This window comes from Amblyomma maculatum, chromosome 9 (assembly GCF_055883805.1).
Source record: "Amblyomma maculatum isolate TAMU_Amacu chromosome 9, ASM5588380v1, whole genome shotgun sequence".
Taxonomy (NCBI): domain Eukaryota; kingdom Metazoa; phylum Arthropoda; class Arachnida; order Ixodida; family Ixodidae; genus Amblyomma; species Amblyomma maculatum.
The window spans coordinates 50183652-50207036 of NC_139352.1; the positions used below are offsets into that span (position 1 = coordinate 50183652).

Consider the following 23385-nt stretch of genomic DNA (forward strand, 5'->3'; position numbering starts at 1 on the left):
GCTAATCTTTTACGGGTGACTAAAGGACGAAAACGCAACACGCAGCGCGAACTGAAAACTGTATTTTTTTTATTTTTATTGGAACAGGATTCATTTTTATAAACGGGTAAAAAGTGTCGCCTATAAGTGACAGTGTGAAAAAAGGCAAAAGAAAAATAGGCGAGAAACAGAAAACGAGAACCACGCAAGTATTGGTCCACGCAGCGGAACAAACTCATCTGGAACACTTCGACCAGCAGTCCCAGTATTTTTTTTCTTTTTTTTTTTTCCTGACAGCGAAATCGAAACGTTGATGGTGCATTCGTCATCCCCTGCAGATTTGAATTCGACGGCCTCGGTTATTTAATAATAATAATTGGTTCACAGGAAGGGAAAGGCGCAGTATCTGTCACACTTGCTATGTGGACATCTGAACCGCGCCGTAAGGGAAGGGAGGAGGTGGGAGTGAAAGTGGAAAGAGAGAAAGGGGAGCCGTAGTGGAGGGCTACGGAGTAATTTCGACCGCCTGGGGATCTTTAACGTGCGCTGACATCGCACAGCACACGGACGCCACTTCGTTCCGTCTCCATCGAAACGCAGCCGCCGTGGTCGGGTTTGAACCCGGGAACTCCGGACAGTAGTCGGGCGTCTTACCACTGCACCACACCGGCGGGTTATTTCCCTTTCTATATTTTTCTGTCTGTGTGGGATAAGAGGGTAATAATAATATAATAATTGGTTCACAGGAAGGGAAAGGCGCAGTAACTGTCACACTTGCTCTGTGGACACCCGAACCTCGCCGCAAGGAAAGGGAGGAAGGTGGGAGTGAAAGTTGAGAGAGTAGGAGCCGTAGTGGAGGGCTACGGGCAATTTCGACCACCCGGGGATCTTTAACGTGCGCTGACATCGCACAGCACACGGACGCCTCTTCGTTTCGCCTCCATCGAAATAAGAGGGTGGTTCTGTCAAACACTGGCTTGTAGTTTTTACAACGGTTCGAATGTGAAACCGACTTTCCTGGGCGGGTTAGACAGACCGAGAGTTGTTTGCACACAGTTAATCTTTCAATTATGCAGAGGCCGGTTTGTCCCACGCACTGCAATCCGCAATACAACGGAACACAATATACCACACGTGTGTTACAGTCAACATGTTTGGTGTCATGCCTGATGCTGCAGGAATGGGCTTTGGAGATAGCGCTGTGATTATCTAGCTGCTGCGCATAAACCGGATATGTAGCTTCTTTGGGGCCGTGAAAACAACTTGAAATGAAACGGCAACTTTTTTTGAGGCTATATGCGAAATTTATGTATGTGGGATGACGACGGGTCACGTCTTTGTCTTAGCTTCTTTTTTATTATTTTTGTTGCCTGCAAATTAATTATCTGAGCGTTTTTTTTTTTTCTATTTGAAATCGAGGCCAAAATGACATCGGGGAAACCGCTCTCTTTAGCCTCGCAATCTGCTGATTAAGCCCCTCTGGCGTACTTTGCGAACACACGATTTCCAGATGCTTTTGGTCACGCGCGCTATACGCAACGGATGGTTTTGTTAGCTTGGAGTGGCCTGAATTATATCTCAGAATTGATTTCTCCATTTTCGTCCTATAAACCCAACCCGTGTGGTTCTCGGTCTCGTGAATTCCGATGTCTAGGAATCTCGTGACCTATTGCTGTAAGTGCCTGTCGCGGAGTCGACGCAACGACCCTCGCCCACGAGATGAAAATACTACGGCGGGACTGAAAGGAAAATAATAAGTCTGAGTGGTTCAGGTGGCTTAGGTGACCCGCAGACGAGAACAAAGCGTGACTTGATCCAGGGTGCGTGTGCGGGAAAGACAATATTCGCTGGAACGGAGCGCGTGCAAATGTCACATAAAGGGAAAGTGATACGTGAGCAATTTAAAACCCTGGACGCAAAGGCTATGCTGCCAGGGAAGAGAAAAGTGTGTGTGTAGAGGAGAAGGAGGGGGGGGGGGGGGGGGGGGCAGTTTCGAGCGTTTTCCTTTTGCGCATATAATGTCAAAAGGAAAAAAAAGAGAGCTCAGTTTCAAGGAAAAACTCTTGCGTACGTAGTTCGCGGTGGACTCGATTCCCCCGAAGGGCGACAGGCCCGCGCACGGTCACGTGACCGACACCGTGACCTCGCTACATGATCACGAAGAAAACGAGTAACCTAAAACCCTCAACTCCTCATTTTCCATTTGATGTTCGAGTGTCCCTTCGTGCACTTCGTCGCATATTCGGCGCCTGGCAGTCTCCGGCAACGTTGGTGTGCTTTCCCTCACACCGGATGCGCTATTTCTTATTTTTGCGCTAAATTTGCCACTGCAGTGTTGACACTTTTCCGCCTCTTTCGCACGTAAGTAGGTTCACTCCACTAGCCATAAGAAAAAATGAAGTTATCATCGAGTCTTTTTAAATCGAAGCTTTAGCCCTCTGCGTGTCGTGGTCGGCTGGCATACCTGCATTGAGCAAAGATGACGGAGTCGCGACAGCCGATAGACAAGGCGGAGCTCAATGAATAATGATAATCCCTTATGTCCTTTAGAAAGCGACGCGCGAGGCCACCAGGTGCGGGACACTACTGCTAATCACCACACTGTCTGACCTGACTGCACAGAATCTCACAAAACCTGCCCACACAGACCTTCCCTCCCCATCTGGGTCTACCAGTCAATACACAGAGTAATCAGTGGCCTCTACGCAGTAAAAAGAGAGGACACGTGGTTTTCTGAGCGGTCTAATGCTCCAACGCTGTCTGCAGTATCGAAAAAGACGCCATATATGAAGGGTTCCAGATTGTTTCATTGTCCCACCAGGGGTGGTTTAACGTTCAGCGACATCGCATAGCTGTACACAGGCGTCTTTTGCGTAGAGCCCACATCACATCGAGAGAGAGAGATAGAGAGATAGACTATACCGAGGCCGGGGTTCGACCCGCGGTTTTGGTTTCATGAAGCCGGACACAACAACCGCAGCAAGACCACCCGGCAGGTCGCAGGCTGGATATCGAGTGAAGAATACAATAACGTAAATCGAAATGTTTCAAACGAGCAAATTGTGCCGATGAGTTCCGTAGTTCTTCCACGTTCGTCCACACCTAATGCCTTCCTAGTGGGATCCTTGAGGCATCCGAAACAAAGACGACGTATATCGGTAGTAGAAGAGACATCTGGGCGAGTTGGCACGGTGACATTTATTTATTTATTTATTTATTTACACAATACTGCAGGCCTCGTTGCGGCATACAAAATACATATTAATTACATTATTAGACATAAGAACAAAAGGACCAAATTAATAGTGTGCACAATAGCAATGCAGCCTACCAGCTGCGAGAACAAAATGGGTAAAAAGAACACTCGGTCTTGTAACCAAACAATTCCCAAAACAAAAAGTGAAGAGTAAATGTACAAATGAACCGTCAGTACAGTTTATTAAGCAGTGAGAAGGAATATAACACAAGGATCAATTTGAGTAATTACTAATTCGCAAGAAAATGTAATCAGTAATTCAAACGGTCAATGGAATCAGCACTGTTTAGCAGCGACTGAGGTAAATTATTCCAATCAGTTATAGTGCGTGGGAAAAAAAGAATACTTAAAAACGTTAGTTCTGGCATTATAGGAAGTCAGAGAGTCAGCATGACGATGACGTGTTCTGCGTGCTGCCATTGGCGTTACGTAAGGCTCAGGAGTGAGGGTGAGGAGAGTATTTTTAAGAAGAAAAATAAATTTCAGCCGTTGTATTTTTCTTCTTATTTCCAATGTCTGAATGCCATATTTCCTCATTATTTCTGTCGGGGAATCAGTCACAATGAATAGACAGCGCTACAGACTAGGACGAAGATCAAGAAGCAAACAGGACGGGCGCTGTACGAAACGCAAAGTAGACGCTGTAGACGGGGTGGAGCAACGGGGCCATTCGATGGACGAGGTCAGGAAATTTGCGGACACTGCACAAGAGGAAAAGAGGAAACGAACGGTGGTCGTGGACTTGGTAGAGGTAGTTATACGTAATCCAAAAGAACCAGTATGCGTACTCAACAGGGGCAGCTCAGCTCTGTGATTGCGTGGCATTCCCAAAGTGGCTATTCAAGCACGCTCCACAAGCTTCCCGCTATACTTGGCTAGACATGTCAGTGCTTCCTTCAACTGCGACAACTAACGGGGGCTAAGTATAGGGGTTAGGAAGGCCTTGGTACTGAGGCTACCCGTTAGGGCACGCATTTTCGTTTCTTTGGTTAAAAAGAAAAAGGGACTGAGAATACTCATTATTCGCACAATTCCCACGCGCATCATACGCGCCTCGCAGCAAAGAGAAAGGACGAATATGTGAACATAGAAATGAGACATAAATTAAGTCAAGCGTTCTTTTGTCCCGTCTCTGCACACAGCACGCGAGACTATTAACAAACTGCGACCGCAGCTGCTTTACAGGAAGCAACAAATCACGCAACGAGTGGAAAAAAAAGAAAAAGGGCCCATGAGCACCAAGCGACCCCGCCCTCTGCACACTGCTTCCTTGACTGACAATAAAGAACAAAAACAGTAAAGCGAAGGATCGGCGGCAGCTGGCTGAAGGTGGCTCTAGGAACTGTCCAGTCGAGGTATACGGCACCGACCTCCGAGGCCTCTATAAAGACCGGGATTAAAAGAGAGGGAGAGGAATTTCCAGAAGGGCGGGCGTCGAAAACACGAGAGTCCTCTCGGCTCCACCGGCGGCCCGCCAGGGGAGGAGGGCAAGAAATAAATGACACGCCAGTTATTCAGAGCGTCCTCGCCACAAAGGGGTACACCTGGTGCGCGACACGTAGGTGGTTGAAAGATTTGAGGGGGGAGGTGGACGACTAGCGAGACCCATTGTTCTCCTGCACTTACTACGTCCAGCCAACGCGGCCCCGTGTCGCGAGCCGCTTTTGTTTGGCACAGGAGGAGAAGGGGAATAGGGAAAAACATTAATCCGTCCGAAGGCTGACGCGGCGCTGAATGGAAATAATGAAAAATATGGCGCCCCAGGCTCGACTCCCTTGAGAGCGCGCCAAATCAATTTTTCGGGCACCCTACTTCAGCACATGCATGGCCACAACTTCGCTCGGGGCTTTACAGAATCGTAGAGTTTCGAACTCGTCGAGCAAAATCATATCAAGATTCTGTGTAGGCATCAAGAGCAGTTGACAAGACACTTTTTTTAAGCATGTCATGTTGCGTTCGTTTCTGTTAGTAGATCGATAGTGTGTTTGAAGATGTACCAACCTATAGGTAAGTTGTATACACGTCAAGTTGAAAAGAAATATTAGCTGGGCGTGACAGGTATAGGAAGCCGAATAAGAAGCGATAAAACAACTTATTAGCTACGGGGAAAGAGTAACCCAAACTAGTTCACTCAGGGCAAAACAAAATACGAAAAACTATCGCCGGCGAAGCAACGCGACAGCATAAATTTTAAACCTAAGCATTTAAAACACCTACGGTCAAGAAAGTTTTCAACCGTCCTTGTAAAGCCCCAAAAGAAAAAACAGTGCAAGGTCGCTTCGACGCAAGAAGGCCTTTAAGGAAATGAAATGAAAAGGGGACTTTCGTTGTATATGCGCCAGCATTATAATTACCTGCTCTGTTTTATCGACCTTGTCCTTGCACGCAACAAAGGTGGTCGCGCTAGAGGTATGAAAGCTTTAGTACTACGTACGTAAACATACGTGCAAAACCTTTGCGTACGTAGGCGGCCTACGTTCTGCTTACTGCGCATGCGTCATACGCAGCTCGAGTCTTGCTAATTGCATATACGTTGCGTGTGTACGCAGAGATCTCTCCGTGCGTTCTTTAAACCGCCTGGGTGTTGCTCCCATTCGGAATGAGAAAACGCGAGACACGTTTCGCTTTGGCCGCATGCTAAGCAGCAAACACGCAGCACGTTCGTTTTTTTTTTTTTTTCGTTTTTTATTGTTTATTGTTGCAGGCGATTTGGCGTTTCGGGAGAAGTAAACACTTGCACCTGTACGTTGCACTGCGTTTCCTATCGTTGTTGCGCAGCTTCGGATCTGCGGAGTGACCAGCTGTGGACTGACAGGTGGGGTGAGGGAACGGGTTTCTGTTTTCCAGCCTTTGTGTAGCGCCGCCGAATTTCCAGTTTTTCCCCGTGTTGGGTTTCAGAAAACCGTGTTAACGATTTTTGCTAAACATCACGGTGAAATTTTCAAAAACAGATACATAATAAGGTAGCGTTCCGAACACCACTGACTAGAATCGAGAATAAAATCTTATCGCAAACTTATGAGAAATGTATGAGAAATAGAAGGGGGGGGGGGGGGGGGGCTGAGACTTCCATGAACGTTCCTTGATTTCTGCTTGAAAAGATCAAAACGCTCACTCAAGCAGTCAAATTTATTTGCAACTACTTTAGTTAGGCCTTTCTCGAGTCCATGCAAACGTGAATACAACGGAAGGAAATGACAATGAAATATAAACAACTGAAACAAGTGCAGGTATACAAAGAGATACAAATAACTATCCATCATCGATCCGATCCATCCATTTTGTGCCTCCTGTTTTTGTGCATGCATCCCCGGCTGTTATCAAGATGGCTCGGCAGAAGCTTACAGCTCAACTTCCTCTCGGTGCTTTTGCACCAGTGGTCCGAACAGCCGATGCGAGCGAATTCAACACGAACAACTCGTTCGGTTGTGTACCGTCCGCCACAGACACCGACAGTATACCAGCGGTGACAGGCTGCAACATGCTGGATGTTTTGTCGAAGCCAACTTGAGACTTATGAATGAAAGAAGCAACTTTCATTTCGACCGTGACTATTCATTTTGGATACGCGGGCCTGTTTTCATTGTAGTATTCGGTTCGGGATGGCGAAGAGTTCGCCGGACTCATTTCAAGGAGAAAGTATAACTCCGCATGCAGTGGATAATAGCCCTGTATACATGGACAGGCCCTGTATAGACCCTTTACAGCGCGAGCGCATGGGCGCTGCCATATTTGATCATGTGACCCTTCCGCCATCGCCGGCCTTCTGGAATCTGGTTTGACGGCTTCCGGCATGCTGGTACTCGGCTGCACGGTGCGGCGTACCAGCTTTCGCTGGGGACAACGAGCTTGTAGACAAGGAATAAACTTCATGTGAATGCCTACAGTATGCGTAGGTGCTAAAAAATGTTTAATTTAACCACGTAGTTCATTTATTGCGTCCTCCTAAATGTCTGCATTGGCTAGAACGTTTCGACAAACCCATCAGCCGTCGACTCGGTTTTTTGTTTTGCTTTTTTTATCAATTCCCTCTGTAGTGCTCTTTGTAGAAAACGTGACTTTCTGTAAAACTGAATAAATCACAAACTGATTATTCCCTCAAACTTTTTTTAATTTTCTTGCGCGAAGGGCGAACGCATGCTCAGACTATGCTGGCTGAGACGCATTATGAATGTTCATTTAACATTGTGCACAATACTTACTGCTCAATATGGACACGCGTGTAATCCCCGACCATTGATAAGATATAATTTTATCTCCTGTAAACGTCCTGGCTTCAAAATACTATTACGCTGCTTGAAGGCCGCATCAGGCGCTCAGCGGTGTTCACCTGCGCTCGGGCGAAGGTGACTGGAAACTGCACCGGAATTCAGAACGCAAAGTACGCAGCCCAAGCAAGCGGGGATATAAAAAGAATCTTATCGTGGTAAATTTTATCATTGGTCCGTGCATTAGTTTCATAAAAGCAGCAGTTATTACATGTATTTCAGCAGTACTTGTCTAATTAAAGTTTGGTTTTGTTTGTGCGGTGTTGCGTCCCAAAGCGACTCAGGCTATGAGTGGAGGACTGCGGAAATTCCCATCCCCTTGGGGTTCTTTAATGTGCACTGGTATCGCACAAAACACGGGCGCCTGGGTTTTTGGCTCCAGCGAAAAGCAGCCGCCGAGGCCGAGATTCGATCCCGCATATCCTAGGGAATAGTACCTAATTATAAAGTAAACAGATTCACTTACATGCCCACTCTAACTTTCCTTCTCTGCGCAATCAATTCGTATAACTGCATAGACATTAATAGCAACGTCAAGGTAAGTACCTCTTAACGCTCTGCGAAAAAAACTCGGCAGCAGTGCAAAGACTCAATATCCAATTCCTGAGAAAACGTCACAGTCGTTCTCGCATTGCCATGGCTACTGCCGGTGCTAAAACGAGCTGGGGCGTGAGGTATAGCCATTCTCTTCAATTCACGGGCGCTTTCTTGTCCCAGAAAAGAACATGAACTCGAGATACATCTCCCAGAAAAACAGTTGCCTAGGCCATGATGTGCACCTTATGTAGAAAGTATCGTCTGTTCGTCCGCCAATAAACAACAGGGTCATTAGCTCTACTTCCTCGCAGAATACTTCGACAATACAGATGACACCTGCATCAAAGCAGCGCTGTTTAAAAGTCAGCTGGTATTCTTACACAAGATACACAGCAGCATTTAGCACTGTGCGCCGATGCGCTCCGAAGGCCAGCAATGACGGCCGTCCTAGTGGCGCCACCTGTTAGGGAAGAGTGGAACTACTCGCTGTAAACGGTCTATACATGGACTCGACAGAGTCAGGTCGAGTAAGCCTGTGGAGTAAAAAACCAGCTGTCGGGTTCATGTATACCCACTCGGGTCGAGTAAAATAGCCGCGGAGCGGGTCGCATTAACTCGCTTGCAGGGGGTAGGTTAACTCGCTTAACCCGCTTGTCGAAAAGCATGTAGACGCTGTCGAGTCAGCGAGTCGAGTTATGGCGAACTCTGGGATTAAAAAGCAACCGGAGCGGCGAGGAGCGTCAGCGAAGTTGAATGCTTTTTAGCCCTCATCAACGGTAAAAAATAATAATCGAAGCTCTCAATAGTAAAAGGCAACGGAATCAAATACGAGTAAGAAACTTGCACAATAACTACAAATCTCGACGCTACGCGCCGCTGCGATACTTACTCGCTAGAAAGCGAGTTCATGTAGACACCAATCGGGTCGAGTAATGGTGACCTCGCTTACTCGACGCTTACCCGACCCGGTGCTGTCGAGTCCATGTATACAGGGCTAATGTTCGAGCGTATGACGCGGCTCCCTTTGTGGATTCTCGCTCGAGTAGCTGCGCTTTGCTGCATGCTTAATCCCTAATCATTTATCCTGTGCCTCTACTAATCTCACACATTCTCATTAACTCGTGAAATAAATCGGCTGGTTCATTTGCACGGCCCCGTCGTGACGGCCCAATCAGTGGTTATGCACGCACGCACGCGCGCGCGCACACACACACACACACACACACACACACACACACACACACACACACACACACACACACACACACACACACACACACACACACACACACACACACACACACACACACACACACACACACACACACACACACACACCTCTCTCTCTCTCTTCCTAATTCCATCCGCCTAGTCCATTTTATGTGGCCCAGTGCCACGCGTTCAAAGCTTCTCTTTCAATACACTTTTCGCCACCCTTTGGGACCATCGGCCATCTTGCCTTCGCATCACGCGCCCTGGCCACGCCCATTTCTTGTCGATTTCGACCACGAATGCCATTAACCCGCGTTTCTTCCCCGACCCATTCTGCTCTATACCAGACTGCTCACGCTACAGATACCACTTTAATTTCCGTACCACGCTGCGGTGTTCTAGATTTTAAGCTGAACCATTCCCGCTAGCCTCCACGGCTGATATTACGCCTCGCTGCTAGTAGGGTCTGAGGCCAGCACGATTTCGTGGGCACGGAACAAGAATGTGGTCGCAAAAGATGATTACTGATCATGGCAGTCGTAGCATCACAGGCGCCACGATGATGCTCACTGATAACCCATTCCTATCGCAGTGGACATCAGAGAAGCTACCGATAAGCGGATGAGATCGATGATATAGACACGACAGCTATTAGCCTACGACGTTATATCAGGGCACGCTGAGAGGGAGAGGAAATGGAAGAGGGGAGAGGGAGTATGTAGCTTGCCCTTATTGTTCTCCCCCCCCCCCCCTCCCTCCACCCTCTTTTCTTGCTTTTCGTTCCGCAGTTCTCCGAGCGGTGCTTCCTCTACCTGAATCGACGCACGGGAGCACAGTCCAGGAAGAAGAGCCGCTCGGTCAAGGGTGCCGAGAAGATGAGGAGCGGCTGCACGCTGGCGGGACGGAGGGCCGGGCAAGAAGGAAGGACAGCTAGCGACCGGAATAAAAGAAAAACAGTGAAGCCAACGGGACCATCACCACGGCGCACCATCCTCGTCTCTCGCAGCGAAGTCGGCGAACCGGAGAATGCGCGTGAACTGCCACAAAGAGGCAAACGGCGTCGCGACGGTGGGAGAAACGCGGCGTCGGGGAGCAAAGCGGACGACCTCGGGGACCAGCGGCTGCTGGACGGACGGCATTCGCCCCCAAAAGCACGCTCCAGACATAGACACATCACGCAGCGCACGGTACTACATTGCGCAACTGATTAAAAAATGTTTTCCGAAAGCTGAGATCGCGCACCAAACGAAATTCAGCAACTGGCGCATTCAGTAGAAGTAGCAGCAGCAACAGCAGTAGTAGTAGTAGTAGTAGTAGTAGTAGTAGTAGTAGTAGTAGTAGTAGTAGTAGTAGTAGTAGTAGTACTAGTAGTAGTCGTAGTAGTAGTAGTTGTACTAGTAGTAGTAGTCGTAGCAGTTGTACTAGTAGTAGTAGTCGTAGTAGTTGTACTAGTAGTAGTAGTAGTAGTAGTCGTAGCAGTTGTACTAGTAGTAGTAGTCGTAGTAGTTGTACTAGTAGTAGTAGTAGTCGTAGTAGTTGTACTAGTAGTAGTAGTAGTAGTAGTAGTAGTAGTAGTAGTAGCAATAAGTGGTTATTAGAAATAATAATAATAATAATAAAAAAAAAAGAACACAAGGGAAAGATGTCTGCCAGCCCCGGCATCTGCTATCTAATATCTGAAGCACCTGATTTGGGGCGGCAGAAATACAGGGATGGTAAGAAGCGGTAGAGGAAATAAAAAAGGTGAGCGATGGCGAACCGTTCTCTTACCTAGTTTTGTCATACTGTTCGAGCCTGTGAACGCAAAGTTAGCGTCCTAACCAATGCGACGTCGCACGTAGACCGTTTGTGGTGTGCGCTTGCGTTTCCCTCCAGCCTCATTCCTTATCCCCTTCAGTCCCCTTATCTCATCCTTGGCCAAACGATTCGGCTGCACAGCCAGCGAGTCTCCTTTTTCATATTTCAGACATGTTCAAGGCCACCTCCTCCTTCACAGTGGGCAGCAACGGCCAATCACGTAGGATTAAATCAATGAATCGGAAAACAATCTGACGATGTACCCTGGTAGCACTCAACATTAGAATGATGTTATAAATTTGTTATCCAAGTTGCCTGAATGTTGCTGAACAGTCAGTCTGTGACATAAAAATAACATTAGTAGAAGATTCAAAAGAAACATTTTACTAATATTGACTTTTGAATGTTATGATAATGTTATTCAATGTTTATGTGGTATTGTAAACATTATTTTATTGTTACAAACAAAGGTTGTTCTAATATTGTCTCCTAAATGTTAAAGTAATATTCGTATCATAGCTATAAAACAACATAGCATATATATTTCAAATACTGCATCCGAACACTTGTTCTTTTTTTTTTTCCTGTAACCATGTTTTTTCAACAACACTTATTTGCAACTAGAGCTTTGAGATGATTCCCACCGTAGAATGCAAGCACAGCCCTAATACTTTGAAATAAAGTGTTGCTTATTATCCATTCGCCACTATCACTCATGGAACACCCGTCGGCGATGGATATATAAGGTTGACTCTATGCTATTTATGCTGTATTGTGGTCTTTGTAAAGTGTTGAAACTGTGTACCAGCACGAGCAGTGGGTTTACATGCCTGTGTAAGGTTGCTTTACTTTTTCACGAATGTTGCATCTATGTTGCATAAATATTAGATTTATGTTGTAAATGTTCACTGAAACATACCAATATTTATATGTAATATTGCTAAAACTTCATAAAAAAAAGGGCCATTAACAACATCAAAATAACATTCAACTGAAACAAAAATGTAACATTGCTCTAATGTTTTGGTGCTACCTGGGAACGCCACAAAATAAAGCCGTCACAGTTGTCAAAGAATGCAACTAACTTCACGCCTGGTTGCCGACATTTAAAAACCCTCGTCAAAGATGCAATTTAATTCACGTCAGGTTGCAGACATATCCCTAGCGGAAAAACTGTATGAGTCACAATAACCTCATACAGGTTTCTCATACGAAACTCATACTTAACTCATACAGCTTAAATAATCTCATATATTTCTCATAAGTTGAATGACATTTTATGAGATAACATGAGATTCGTGTAATTTTTGTATGAGTTTAATGAGAAATAAGTATCAGATTATTTTGACTCGTAGCTTATTTTCACTAGGGATATATTGCCCACCTGTAATCACTTCCCCCGTAAACAATTATTTCGGAGGAAAAAAAAAAAGACATCCATCCACACGCACCATTTCTCCAGGGGCAAATCTGCGGCAGGCAAGCCTCTCTACATTTTCATCATCAACCCTTATAAAACAACGCGGGCTGTAGAATCATCGGTACTTTCCAGCAGGCAACAGCGCTTGCTATTAAATATAAGGCGTGTTTCAAAGGCTGATCCGACGACACCAATCCCTTCACGGTTTGGACGTTTGCATACGCTGCCGGCCTTCGACAGGAATCTTAAAACTTCGAAACATCCGCGTATACGGTCGCATCTGCACGAACCCGAAACTAGCGCGGGAGCGAGGACCGCGTCAGCGCTCTCTAGACCCCCCAACTTTCCGCTTTTAAGCGAACGTACACATCTTTCGCCACGGCTACATTCGAAGGCGTGTCGTTGACCCAGTCCGTCAACGGGGGGCGACCTGCCACACAGCGTTGACGCGAGAACGCGAAAATGCAAATTTCGCCACTCGGTGACGAACCGACCCGCTTTGCGCGGAACACGCGTCACGTAAAAACAAAAAACTGCCACTTTTCCACGGTGACTTGACACGCGATCCGCACGTCCTCAGAGCCCGTTCCCCGAAGTCGACGGGAGGAAATAACATGCGCCCATTCGCTAATGCCTGCGTAGAGAAGATGACATATATTACTGACGGGAAATGAACCACTCCGCGCGAACCGCTCTTCAAAATATGTAATGACAACTATCCATGGGGACGCGACACACGTTATTGCCGGGAAGCGTACTACACGGGAGCGGTTAACGCTCAGGTGTGACGCCGTTTAAAGACGCACATTAAATACGCGAGCGTCCAATTATTATGCGAAGCATATTGCTAGAGGTAAACCACAGCCCTTCGTGACGGTTACACGCCGTGTAAAGAATGTGGAATGCTACGTCACACCACGTGATACGCTGACGTCACGACAGAGGAGAGACGGGGGTCCAGCTCGCGCCGTCGGCTGCGGTTGCACGCCGAGCGGACCACGTGGTATGGTGACGTCACACCACGTGCTACGCTTACGTCACGACAGAGGAGAGACGGGGGACCGGCTCGCGCCGTCGGCTGCGGTTGCACGCTGTGCGGACCACGTGGTATAGCGCAGGTTTATATATAAAGGGGAGACGATTGCGCTCATGCTATTACCTAGTTTTATGCGATGGGAAAACATTGTGCATTCCAAGTTTAAACCGTGTAAAAAGCGTAACCAAGGAAAGAAAAGTTTAGCCAAGTGTAACCATGGAAAGCCGAGTTTAGCAATCAATATGTTTCGCATCTGACCAGGCTTAACCAAGCTAAGCCTCAGCCATTTTTATTTTATTGTTCTCGGTTAAAAAAAAAAAAAAAAAAGCTGGGGTTTAGCTTTAGTTAAACTCGGTAGGTTGCGTGAGCAAAGCCGACGTAGCTTCTCTTTCTGTTCTTTCTTTTTCTTCTAAAGCGCGGCGTGGCTACCGACCGGGTTCACCCGGCGGCTTGAAGAGAGGCCCGATCTTCGGTCGCCCTTAAGGTCAAAGGTTGACGCGACGGGCTGAAACCTGGCGTATAATGCTTATGCAATAAAAAAATCGATTGCACGCGGCTCTTTAAAGTTGTGGCCCAAAACAAAAGACGCACTTGTTACCGCCATAGTGTGAAACAATCCGTTGCCCAGAAAGTCCGGCGTTGGCGCTGTGATCGAAAAACAGACGACCACGTGTCTGGCAGGTAACACGGGCAGGCACTGGTTGGTGGGCGGGTTGTGTGACGACGTCACGGGACCAAGCGAGTGACAAGGTACCTCACCTCCCGCCCTTTTTTTTTTTTTTTCTACGAAAACTCCGCTCAAATAAGGAATATATCTCTTCTTAACCGCCCCTGGAACCGAACTATATACGTACGCCAGTGATGAAAAAAGGACTCCATCACTTCAGTCAACGTTAGAACGGCGGTGTAACCTATACAGACAGAGGGATCATCAGAAGGCAGAAAAATTGTCCCCACGTCAGCTTGCTTGCGAAAATGGCCGCTGCCGGTAACACCTGTCGTGCTTCATTTATGTGTCCAGGAACTCAAGCTGGCGACAATCTACCCTTGAGACGTGAAAATGAACTAGGCCAGGATGCGCAATGCGCTTAACAAACAACTGGCCTGGCAACACGAATGCCGAAACAAAAAAAAAAAGGGGGGGGGGGGGCAGTCCCTCCTAACAAACTTTCACCATTTAAGGGTATTCATATGTGTCCGCTCCAGCCTACCTCCCCCTACCGAACTTCCTGCCTTACATTTTGTTTTCCTGTAGCCTAACTTCGGAACACTTCGTTTCCGTAAAATTGGCTGTTACCACGACGCCGCAGTAGGCAATTTCACCTTGATGACACCAAGAATGCCAAAAGATGTAATAGACAAGGATTGGAGGTGCTTGGCGGCATTTCGGTTTTCGCGCACAGCAATTTCAACGATATACACAGGCTGACGTGGGTACCATGATTGAACGCAACTTTATCGCTACACAGAAGATGCGCGTATATAAGGGCATAGATTGTGCGAATACTTTTCAAGTATATAAACAAATAAGCCCCCCTCTCGACCTAACTGAAAATATACTTCCGGCGCCACTGACTAGCAATCACCTGGCTGCCGACAGGATGCAGTCGGGAGCGGCAGAGAATGGAACGGGCAGACACAGACGAGCTTACTAACTTATGCAACGGGGTGAACCTGCCGGAGAGCCGGGACCAACGACCCTTGTCCTGCACTGTGAGCGTAACCCGGAAGACGACAATGATGGCTTTCCTGGGGGACCCCATTAGTCACGTTACGTTGAACACCCAACCAGTGGTGGAGCGAAAGCGCGGACCTCTACCGTCCCCCCCCCCCCCTCTCTTTCGCAGACCCACGCGCCATCTCCGCCTTTCCTCATCCCTCAACCTACCGTCGGACCTAGTCCATGATTACCCACGACGAGTACTACGGTGCACACAACATGTATATACATTACCCTAGTCGACTGACCAAGGGAGCGCCATTTGTGCCACGTGACTCGATCTGGAAGTGTAATATCAAGGCCGCAAATGGAGGATTTTTTTTAAATTCCGTGAAGGAGGGAAGTCTCGCGCCGTGTTTCAGCCGATGTTGCCGAAGGCCAGTCAAAGGTCAAGGATGATGGTCCGACCATTCTCCTCTGTGGCGAAGGATCGGAGTCTATAATGCGTTCGTCTGAAAGACATGTGGCCAATTCTGGACGTACAGCGGAAACCAGGCTACTGTTCCTAACTATACATTAATTCACGCTAAGTTAAGTGGGTTTTGGCTTTTTTTTTTTTTTTTTTTTACTTTGTTAGATTCCGCGGTGTTCGTCTAGAAACTGCTGCTAGGCACGCCGCATGGCAACCAGCCAGCGAACCGACCAAGCGGGCGTCATGCAACAACAACGTCTTACAAAACCGAGCGCCGGTCTCTATAAAGGAAGGACGCGACATTGACACTTTTTACTGTTCTTTAAACAAAATTCACCAGACCTATTAACATCCAAAAGTCATTTCAGTCTCTAGAAGAAGAATAAAGAATGAATTCGTCTTTTTGTAAAAACCGATCATTCCCTTTAACGTTGAGCGACTGGACATGTATGCATGCAATGAGGCTTAACACGGACAGATGACTACGCCGCACGGGATTCAACAGCGACCGTCGAATTAGAAAGCATTATTCATAGATCGACTTCGCAGGAGAGAGGCGAGAAATGTGCGGAGAATGACATAAGAGCTGACTAGTGCTTCTCGAGTACTAAAATCCGAAAACATTGCCTTGTGAAAACTCTGACGCAGGATCTCAAGAGGGCAACGCCCAATAAAAAAATTTAAAAAAAAAAAAAAGGTGGGGACGGACGACAATTCAGCCTCAGGACGTCGCAGGCACAACAGCAGCGAAGTTACCCTTTGTTAGAATGACTAAATATATAGGAGGGAGCACGCAAACACACCCGCATATATATGTAGTCAACGCTCTGTTCGTCCGATCACTCAAGACGAAGCACAACCAATCCCCGTTCCAGTTGCCTGCCATAAAATAAGCGACCCGTCGAATATATTTCGTGAAGATAGCCTGCGCTGAAGTTTGCCGCGTCGGTCGCAACTCTGCTACACAAAGCCTAAAAACGCGACTAGGCGATGTAGTGCTTTTTGCATGACAAGTGCCTCCGCTTAGGAACATAAGCTTCTGTGCTTTTGTCGATAGATAAATGTTAGGAGCGTCCCCATTAAAACGGGGGCGGTGATAGTCATCACCATGCACAACCTTTCTTTATTTATGATAATCAATCGACTTTAACGATTTTCCTTTTAGTCCCGGGTTACCTTTAAATTCTAGTGTTTAATTTCGATTTAACTTCCATGTGTCCCCTCTCACCTAACGGGCGACACATGCGTGGTCTCGCGTTTGCAGCGGCTGACGGCAAGCAGCCTAATTCCCAGCAGGACCGTATTGGTTGGTTGGTCTGCGGGGTTTAACGTCACAAAGAGACTGGCTACGAGTGGCGCCATAGCGGAGGATTCCGGAAATTTCAAACACCTGGAGTTCTTTAACGTGCACTAACCAATCACCACGGCGGGGCAGCAGGACCATACTGCAGTGCAGCCTGGGCAGCCCAAGTTCCTTACACGAAACACTTCGTAGTTATTCGATTCGTTCGGCATTTTGATAGAATCGGTTGTGACTAAACTCGACATTTTCGCTGTTTTTTTTTTGTTTTTTTTCCGTAGCACATGGCCATGCACTCTTGCAGCACCTACGTCACTATGCCACATTCCAATTCAGAACAGCAAAATTCAGTTCACTAAGAGCGGAAGGCGAGAGTATTTGAAGCAACGCTGCTGTAACCGGATTCTGTTACTGCAGCCTGCACTTTATAGTTAACTGAAGAACGGTGGTCAGCGCTAGTTAGCATTCCTTCATTCGATACAAAGGGACTAGCCAACATTATCATCATTGTTATCTACACAACGAAGACGAGAACAAGAAGAGTCAGAGAGAGGGCGTTGACTGTGCTTCGCCACCGTCTGCGTGACGTCCCTTCTCGTTCTGTAGCGCTGTTGCATAATTATATACATAGTTCACTATACACAGGTGCTCGTTGTCTCTGTTTTGCTGCTGATTCTGCTTGCACGGCGACATATAATTTTTTTTTTTTTCGGAATTCCTAGTCAATTGGGCGGAGCTGCTAATGCTGCTGTAGAAGTACTTGGGATGAAATCTGCGCTCTGCGCAGCTGTACAGGCTCTCGGTAGTGAATCAAACTCCTCGACTTGAGGTTTACTTGAGGTTGTTTTGAGGTTAAGCGGGTTAAACCAAACACCGAGGCCATTCGAAGTAGGCCGGCATTGATTGGGTACGGCGCTGTACGTACAGAGACACAACACTCTCGACGAACATTTAGCTTTCACGAAGAAAAAGAACAGAACTACACAGGTGTCGCCGCCACCGGCAGATTTCGCAAGTAAAATGCGTGCGTCAAACTGAAGCTTTTTTTTTTTGTGCGCAGATCTCGAAGGCTATGCTAGAGCGCCATTAAACTCGAAAGCTGTGGCTATCCGTTCTTTCCGCGAACGAACGCCAACACAAACACACACACACACACACACACACACACACACACACACACACACACACACACACACACACACACACACACACACACACACACACACACACACACACACACACACAGAGAGAGAGAGAGAGAGAGAGAGAGACGTGCCTCCTTTCAGCTGAACATCGTAGCCATGAACATCGTGAACATCGTAGCTGAACAATATTCGCAAGGCAAATCAGTGTCCGTTTTCGCTCGAGCTTAGCTGCAAAAGAATCGCGGTTTTAGCTGCGTTCACCGAATCAACTAGGAGGGCTGAGGATCAGAAAGCATTATCGAAGGTTGTTCGTATAACAAGGCCCGTGCCAACTGCGCAGCGGGTTGCCATGCGGCATTGGGAGAGTGGCCGGATCGAGTATTAGATAAGGTGTGCCCCGCCTTGCAGGGAACCGCTCACAACATCCCAGCTGATACGCACACCGCAAACACAGAAAAGCATTTACGCAATGCGTCCAACGGGTAACACAAATGACAACGACTCGGGATAACACCAAAAGTATAGAAAAAAAAAAAAAAAAAAAACGTAAGCCGTTTTTGCACCTTAGTAATATACATATGCGCAGGCAAAACACGGAGCCCGATATATATGCGCTTCGAAACATATCAAGAAAAAAAAAAAAGGAGGGGGGTGGTGTGTGATCTGACCATGACTGACTTCGGGTTGCATGCATGAAAGCTAGTGGTATGGGGAGCTTGCATGAAGCGATGCATGCTGGGTAATCCGCCATGATGATGTCGCAGGCAGCAGACGGCGGGAAGGGCAGCCAGGCTGAATGGAGCGAGTGCCTTGTCATTTTCAACGGTCCACTGAGCAAACAAGCGGATTTTCGTGTGCTGTCCTTACGTGCGTGCAAGACCTTTGCAAGATATCAGTGAGGAACGTACGCGTCGACACTATGCCCGAAAGATCGGGCGCGCTATGAAGAAAGGCAAAGCAGTGCGGCGCGGACCTGTTCACGCTAGGCGCAGACGACTGGCTGTACTATGCGTCTGGACCTGTGGCCGCCCTTCGACATCGCCAGTGTTCATGACTTCTAGTTCTGGCGAGTAGTTTGATACTTTCCAGGATTGGCGTCAATTTCCGTGTGTTGGCCAGTGCGAGCCATTCGAGTCGGCGATGTTAGAGGAATCCTTTGCCTTTCCGCACTCGTGCATACGCATTTTTGGTATTGTGAAGAAGCCGCAGTCGGCCTGTGTGATATCGCGCCAGCATCGTCTGCGCGCGCTACGCGACCATGCAGACGAGGCTAGTGCGAATGGTGTGCTGCGTCGTCTGCTGCCAGCGACATCACGGCGGATTACCCGGCATGCATAGCATCGCTGCGCGCACACTTCTAAATCAAGTGCTTTTTGTTTTGTCAATGAACCTGAGTTGTCTGTTGCTGAACAAACAGCGATCACAGTTCACCACGTGCCGCCTGGTGACAAAACTCCACGAACGCGCTATTTCACCCAAGACGTCGCGTCGCAGCGGCACTCGATCGGAGCTGGCGAAATCCGACGGGTAATCGAAGCAGACCAGCAACAGCGGCGCGGTTACGCGACCCACAAAATGCCGCACTTAAAGCCAGGACAGAGGTCACCTGTTTCCCCATTCCTCCCCGGTAGCTCAAGGCCGATGTAATCGCGCGTGGAAAAGCAACGCCACAACTCCTGCCATCTACGTGCTGCCACAGGGCGAAACAAGACACCCAGGTCTCTGGCGAAACTGCGATCAAAAAGCTCGACATTTTTCTAATAACGCAATGGTTGCAAAACTCGTTTCAAAACGCGCGCACTGACTAAGGTCAGTACAGCTCAAGAAAAAAAGGCGGCTTTTGCCCCGCAAAGAACTTACAGGCTCTCGTAATGTCGTCGGTACTTCACTAAGACCTGATAGGGACAACAAAGGCTGGGGCAAATGAATGAATGCTTATCCCGGCCTAATCGGATTGAAGGCAGCGTCGTGAAAATCGGTCAACGCTGTGCAATTACTTTGACTAGTAGCGCGCTGCCTTCGAGCCGTCATCCCAAGGAGATGCTTTGAAGTCCGATAGCGGGGCAGCTAGTGCCACAAGGCATGAATTTTTGATACTGTTCGGTGACATATTGTACGTTTCTTCTTCTCTCTAGCCTCTTCTTCCTTTCCTGACGCCCCGAAGCACGTGACAATATGATACCCTGTTCAACCTTGCTCAAGAATCCGGAGACCTATTTATTTATTTACCATACCTTACAGGCCTCCAGGGAGGCATTGTGCAAGGGGGGTACAAGAAGAAGTATAGATACATATAATAGTGCCTAAAAAAGCAGCAAAATCAGCAGGAATGAACAGTGTTAAATACGAAAATATATTAAGCAATCATTGCAAATATAACAACCACGCAAAAGAAAAAGCCCAACATGAACAAAATAATTAAACAAGAAAACATACATATAAAGTAACCTGGCAGAAAAACATGCATACCTTTCAGATGGGAAAATAAAAAATAGTAACAACGTAGCAACCACATGTGATAAGACAGGGAAATAAAGTGAAAACAAAGTCATGGCTCCCTGATACCGATGAGAACGTCCTAAGTACAGTTGTCGATGAGATGTTTGACTAGATGATCATGAAAAATTTCACGATTGCGCTGAGAGGCGATGTGGTTTGGAAGGTCATTCCACAGGCGTATAACACATGGCAGGGCCGAAATGTTAAAGGCAAGAGTACTGCCATAAATGCGTGTAAAACTGTAGTTAGAGTGGGATCTGGTTGACGAATAAGAGGGTCGTTGCAGGTGCGATAACGGTGAATGAGTGGCATGGATTAATTTGTGAAATAAAGATAGAAGGGCAATATCTCGACGCAGTCTTAACGGAGGGAGCGAAAGTTCCAGCTTTATTTGTGTTACGCTTGAATGATAACTATAATTCCGTGTAATGAAACGACTGGCCCTGTTCGACCTATTCCAGGAAAAATAGTTCAGCGCCAGGCAGCAGCTGCGCGAAACGCGCATCAAGGCAGCTAGCTGGCTCAAAGTTTGCCCAGCACAAACCCTGTCAACGTCCGCAGCGTGCTACGTAGCGCTGAAATCCGCCAAGGTCACGCACGTCACGGGGCGGCGGTGAAGGATGATCTCGAATGCCGAAGGTGTAAGTTCATCGGAGGTACGCACACGTACCCTCCAGCGATTATCAGCGCGGCGAATCTTGCCAAGCTGGAGAGCGGCCAGTCACGAGTGCGGAGAATAAGCGCGTGTATAAAAAAAAAAAATATATTAAATGACCAATGGGATACGAAACAGGAAGTCAAGTGGACGTTGCACCCGCGCGATAGGAAACCGCTACGCTTGCGACCGTTTGAGGAGCATGATTTGACAGCGAATAATCTTTTATGGGAGCAAAAGAACGCAGTCGCAGAATCTGAATTATCAGGGAGAAAACTTGCTAGCTGCTAAAAAGCGGCGTCACACTTTTTTTTTTTTTCTTGTCCCCAGTTACGTAAGCTGCAGTTTCGCAAGCACAAATGCAGGGAGAGACATCACTCGAGCGATACCTATGCGAAGTTCAGCCGGAAGGTCTTGATATTCAAAAAAAGCACACATTGGCGAAATGCCCACATGCTCTCAAACTTTCGAGCGAGCGAAATCACAGCTGCGATGAGTAAACAAACCCAACTGTCACATTTCAGGAACGTGCTTTACGACGTTTCCGGCGAGGTTGATACCGTTTCAAAAGCAAACCTGCCGGTTCCGCGAGCCACCTTGCCGCGCAGGTTGGTCGTTTTATTTTTCAATGGGAGGTGCTCACTCACCTTGTGACCGCCGTAGAAGGCGATTTCCTCGGCGTTCGCGATCAGCCTCGAGTGCACGAACCGCAGGTAGCCTTTGCGGCGGGCTTCTTCGGCGACCATCTTGCCGAAACGAGGCGTCATCTTACGCAGGATGAGGGCCGTCACACAGACGGCACAAAAAGCGACTGCCGGCGCCGGCACACCGTATGCGCCCATCTCGTGCGCCATGCGGAACAGTGTAAACGTGATCACCACGACGTCGAGCAACGGCTTGGTGATGTGCGAGTAAAGGTGCGCCACGGACTGGCTGAACGTGGTGATGTCCTCGGTCAGGCAGTGGTCTGCGTTCTCGAGCCGACCATCGAGGTTGCTGACACGGTAGTAGGTCTGGTTCTTGAAGTACAGCCCATAAGCATAGCGCACCAGCCGGGTGCGAAACGCCAGCGCTAGCTGACTCTCAAGGAAGCGGATCAGGCTGTTAACGAAAGTGGCCGGGATTGCGACCAGCAGCCACTTGGAGAGCTGCAGCGCGAACCGGGTCATGTCCTTGCGCACGATGAACTTGACCACTTGGCCCTCGAGGCGCGCGACGTAGATGGAGAGGAACGTCCGCGAAACCAGCGACAGCGTGTGCAGTAGTAGCAGCGCTCCTTCAATAGTCCGCACGCCAGGGACCATGATGCGCAGCAGCTTAAATAGCTGCAGGAGGAACGTTTTGTTGAAGGCTGGGAAGGCGCGGAGCGCGGCTAGCGTGCTTGCAGCCGCCCTGCCGTTGGGTTCGCTGCCCACCGTGTCGGATGTGACAGCGGCCAGAGCAAGGTCCGTCACGCTGTCCAAGCCGACGTCGAGCCGAGTCTTCTCCGGGCTCGTCGTTGAGATGCGGTCCTGCGCGGCCCGGGCTCTCTTCTTGAGCGACTCGGCCACGCTCGAGACGACTGGGTAGCCCACACGGATGACATAAGCGGCGAAGATGCCGGCAGCGATGCCCCGAGTGATGCGCTCCCTAGGCACGCCATGGGTTTCGGAGAACTTTTCGATCAACTTGGACAAGGCGTTGGTCATAGTGGCGCGGGCTACGTGTACCAAAACACTGCTGCGGGCTCCGCGCTGCGCCTCCTCCCTGAGTGCACTTCACGAACGTGTGGTGCCCTCCTTTGAAACGGAGACGGGCAACGCCATTTCCTCGAAGAGCGGCGCGCGATCACTCGGTCAGCCTCTCCGCAATAGCGCGGCTGCTCCCCTCACGGTCACCAGCATACACAAACACAACCGCCTGACACAGCAGCCACAGCAGACTGACTGGAATGCAGAGCAACGGAACGACGGTAGACCCCTCACCTTACCAACCTGACAACTTTCGGAGCGCCGAGCCGCTTTGCTCACTGGCGGAGGTGCTGCAGCGCCACCATTAGGCAATCCCCTTCCGAGCGGAGAAATAGTTCCCTAACATGTCGGCTATTTTTTTCTATTATAATTTTTAAACTAATAAGTGCATATTTATAAATTTTTAAAGGTACATGAAA

General features: G+C 48.2%; 1 protein-coding gene across 1 annotated transcript in view; it reads right to left on the reverse strand.

Moving 5' to 3' along the window:
• The window catches only part of Abcd1 (ATP binding cassette subfamily D), a 75999-nt gene extending 52736 nt beyond the window's left edge, over positions 1-23263 (reverse strand). The window contains exon 1 of the mRNA XM_084578752.1: positions 21884-23263. Coding sequence (XP_084434878.1) covers positions 21884-22924 — 1041 coding nt within the window. The 5' untranslated portion in view covers positions 22925-23263. The remainder of the gene's footprint in view (positions 1-21883) is intronic.
• Between the last annotated feature and the right edge of the window lie 122 nt (positions 23264-23385).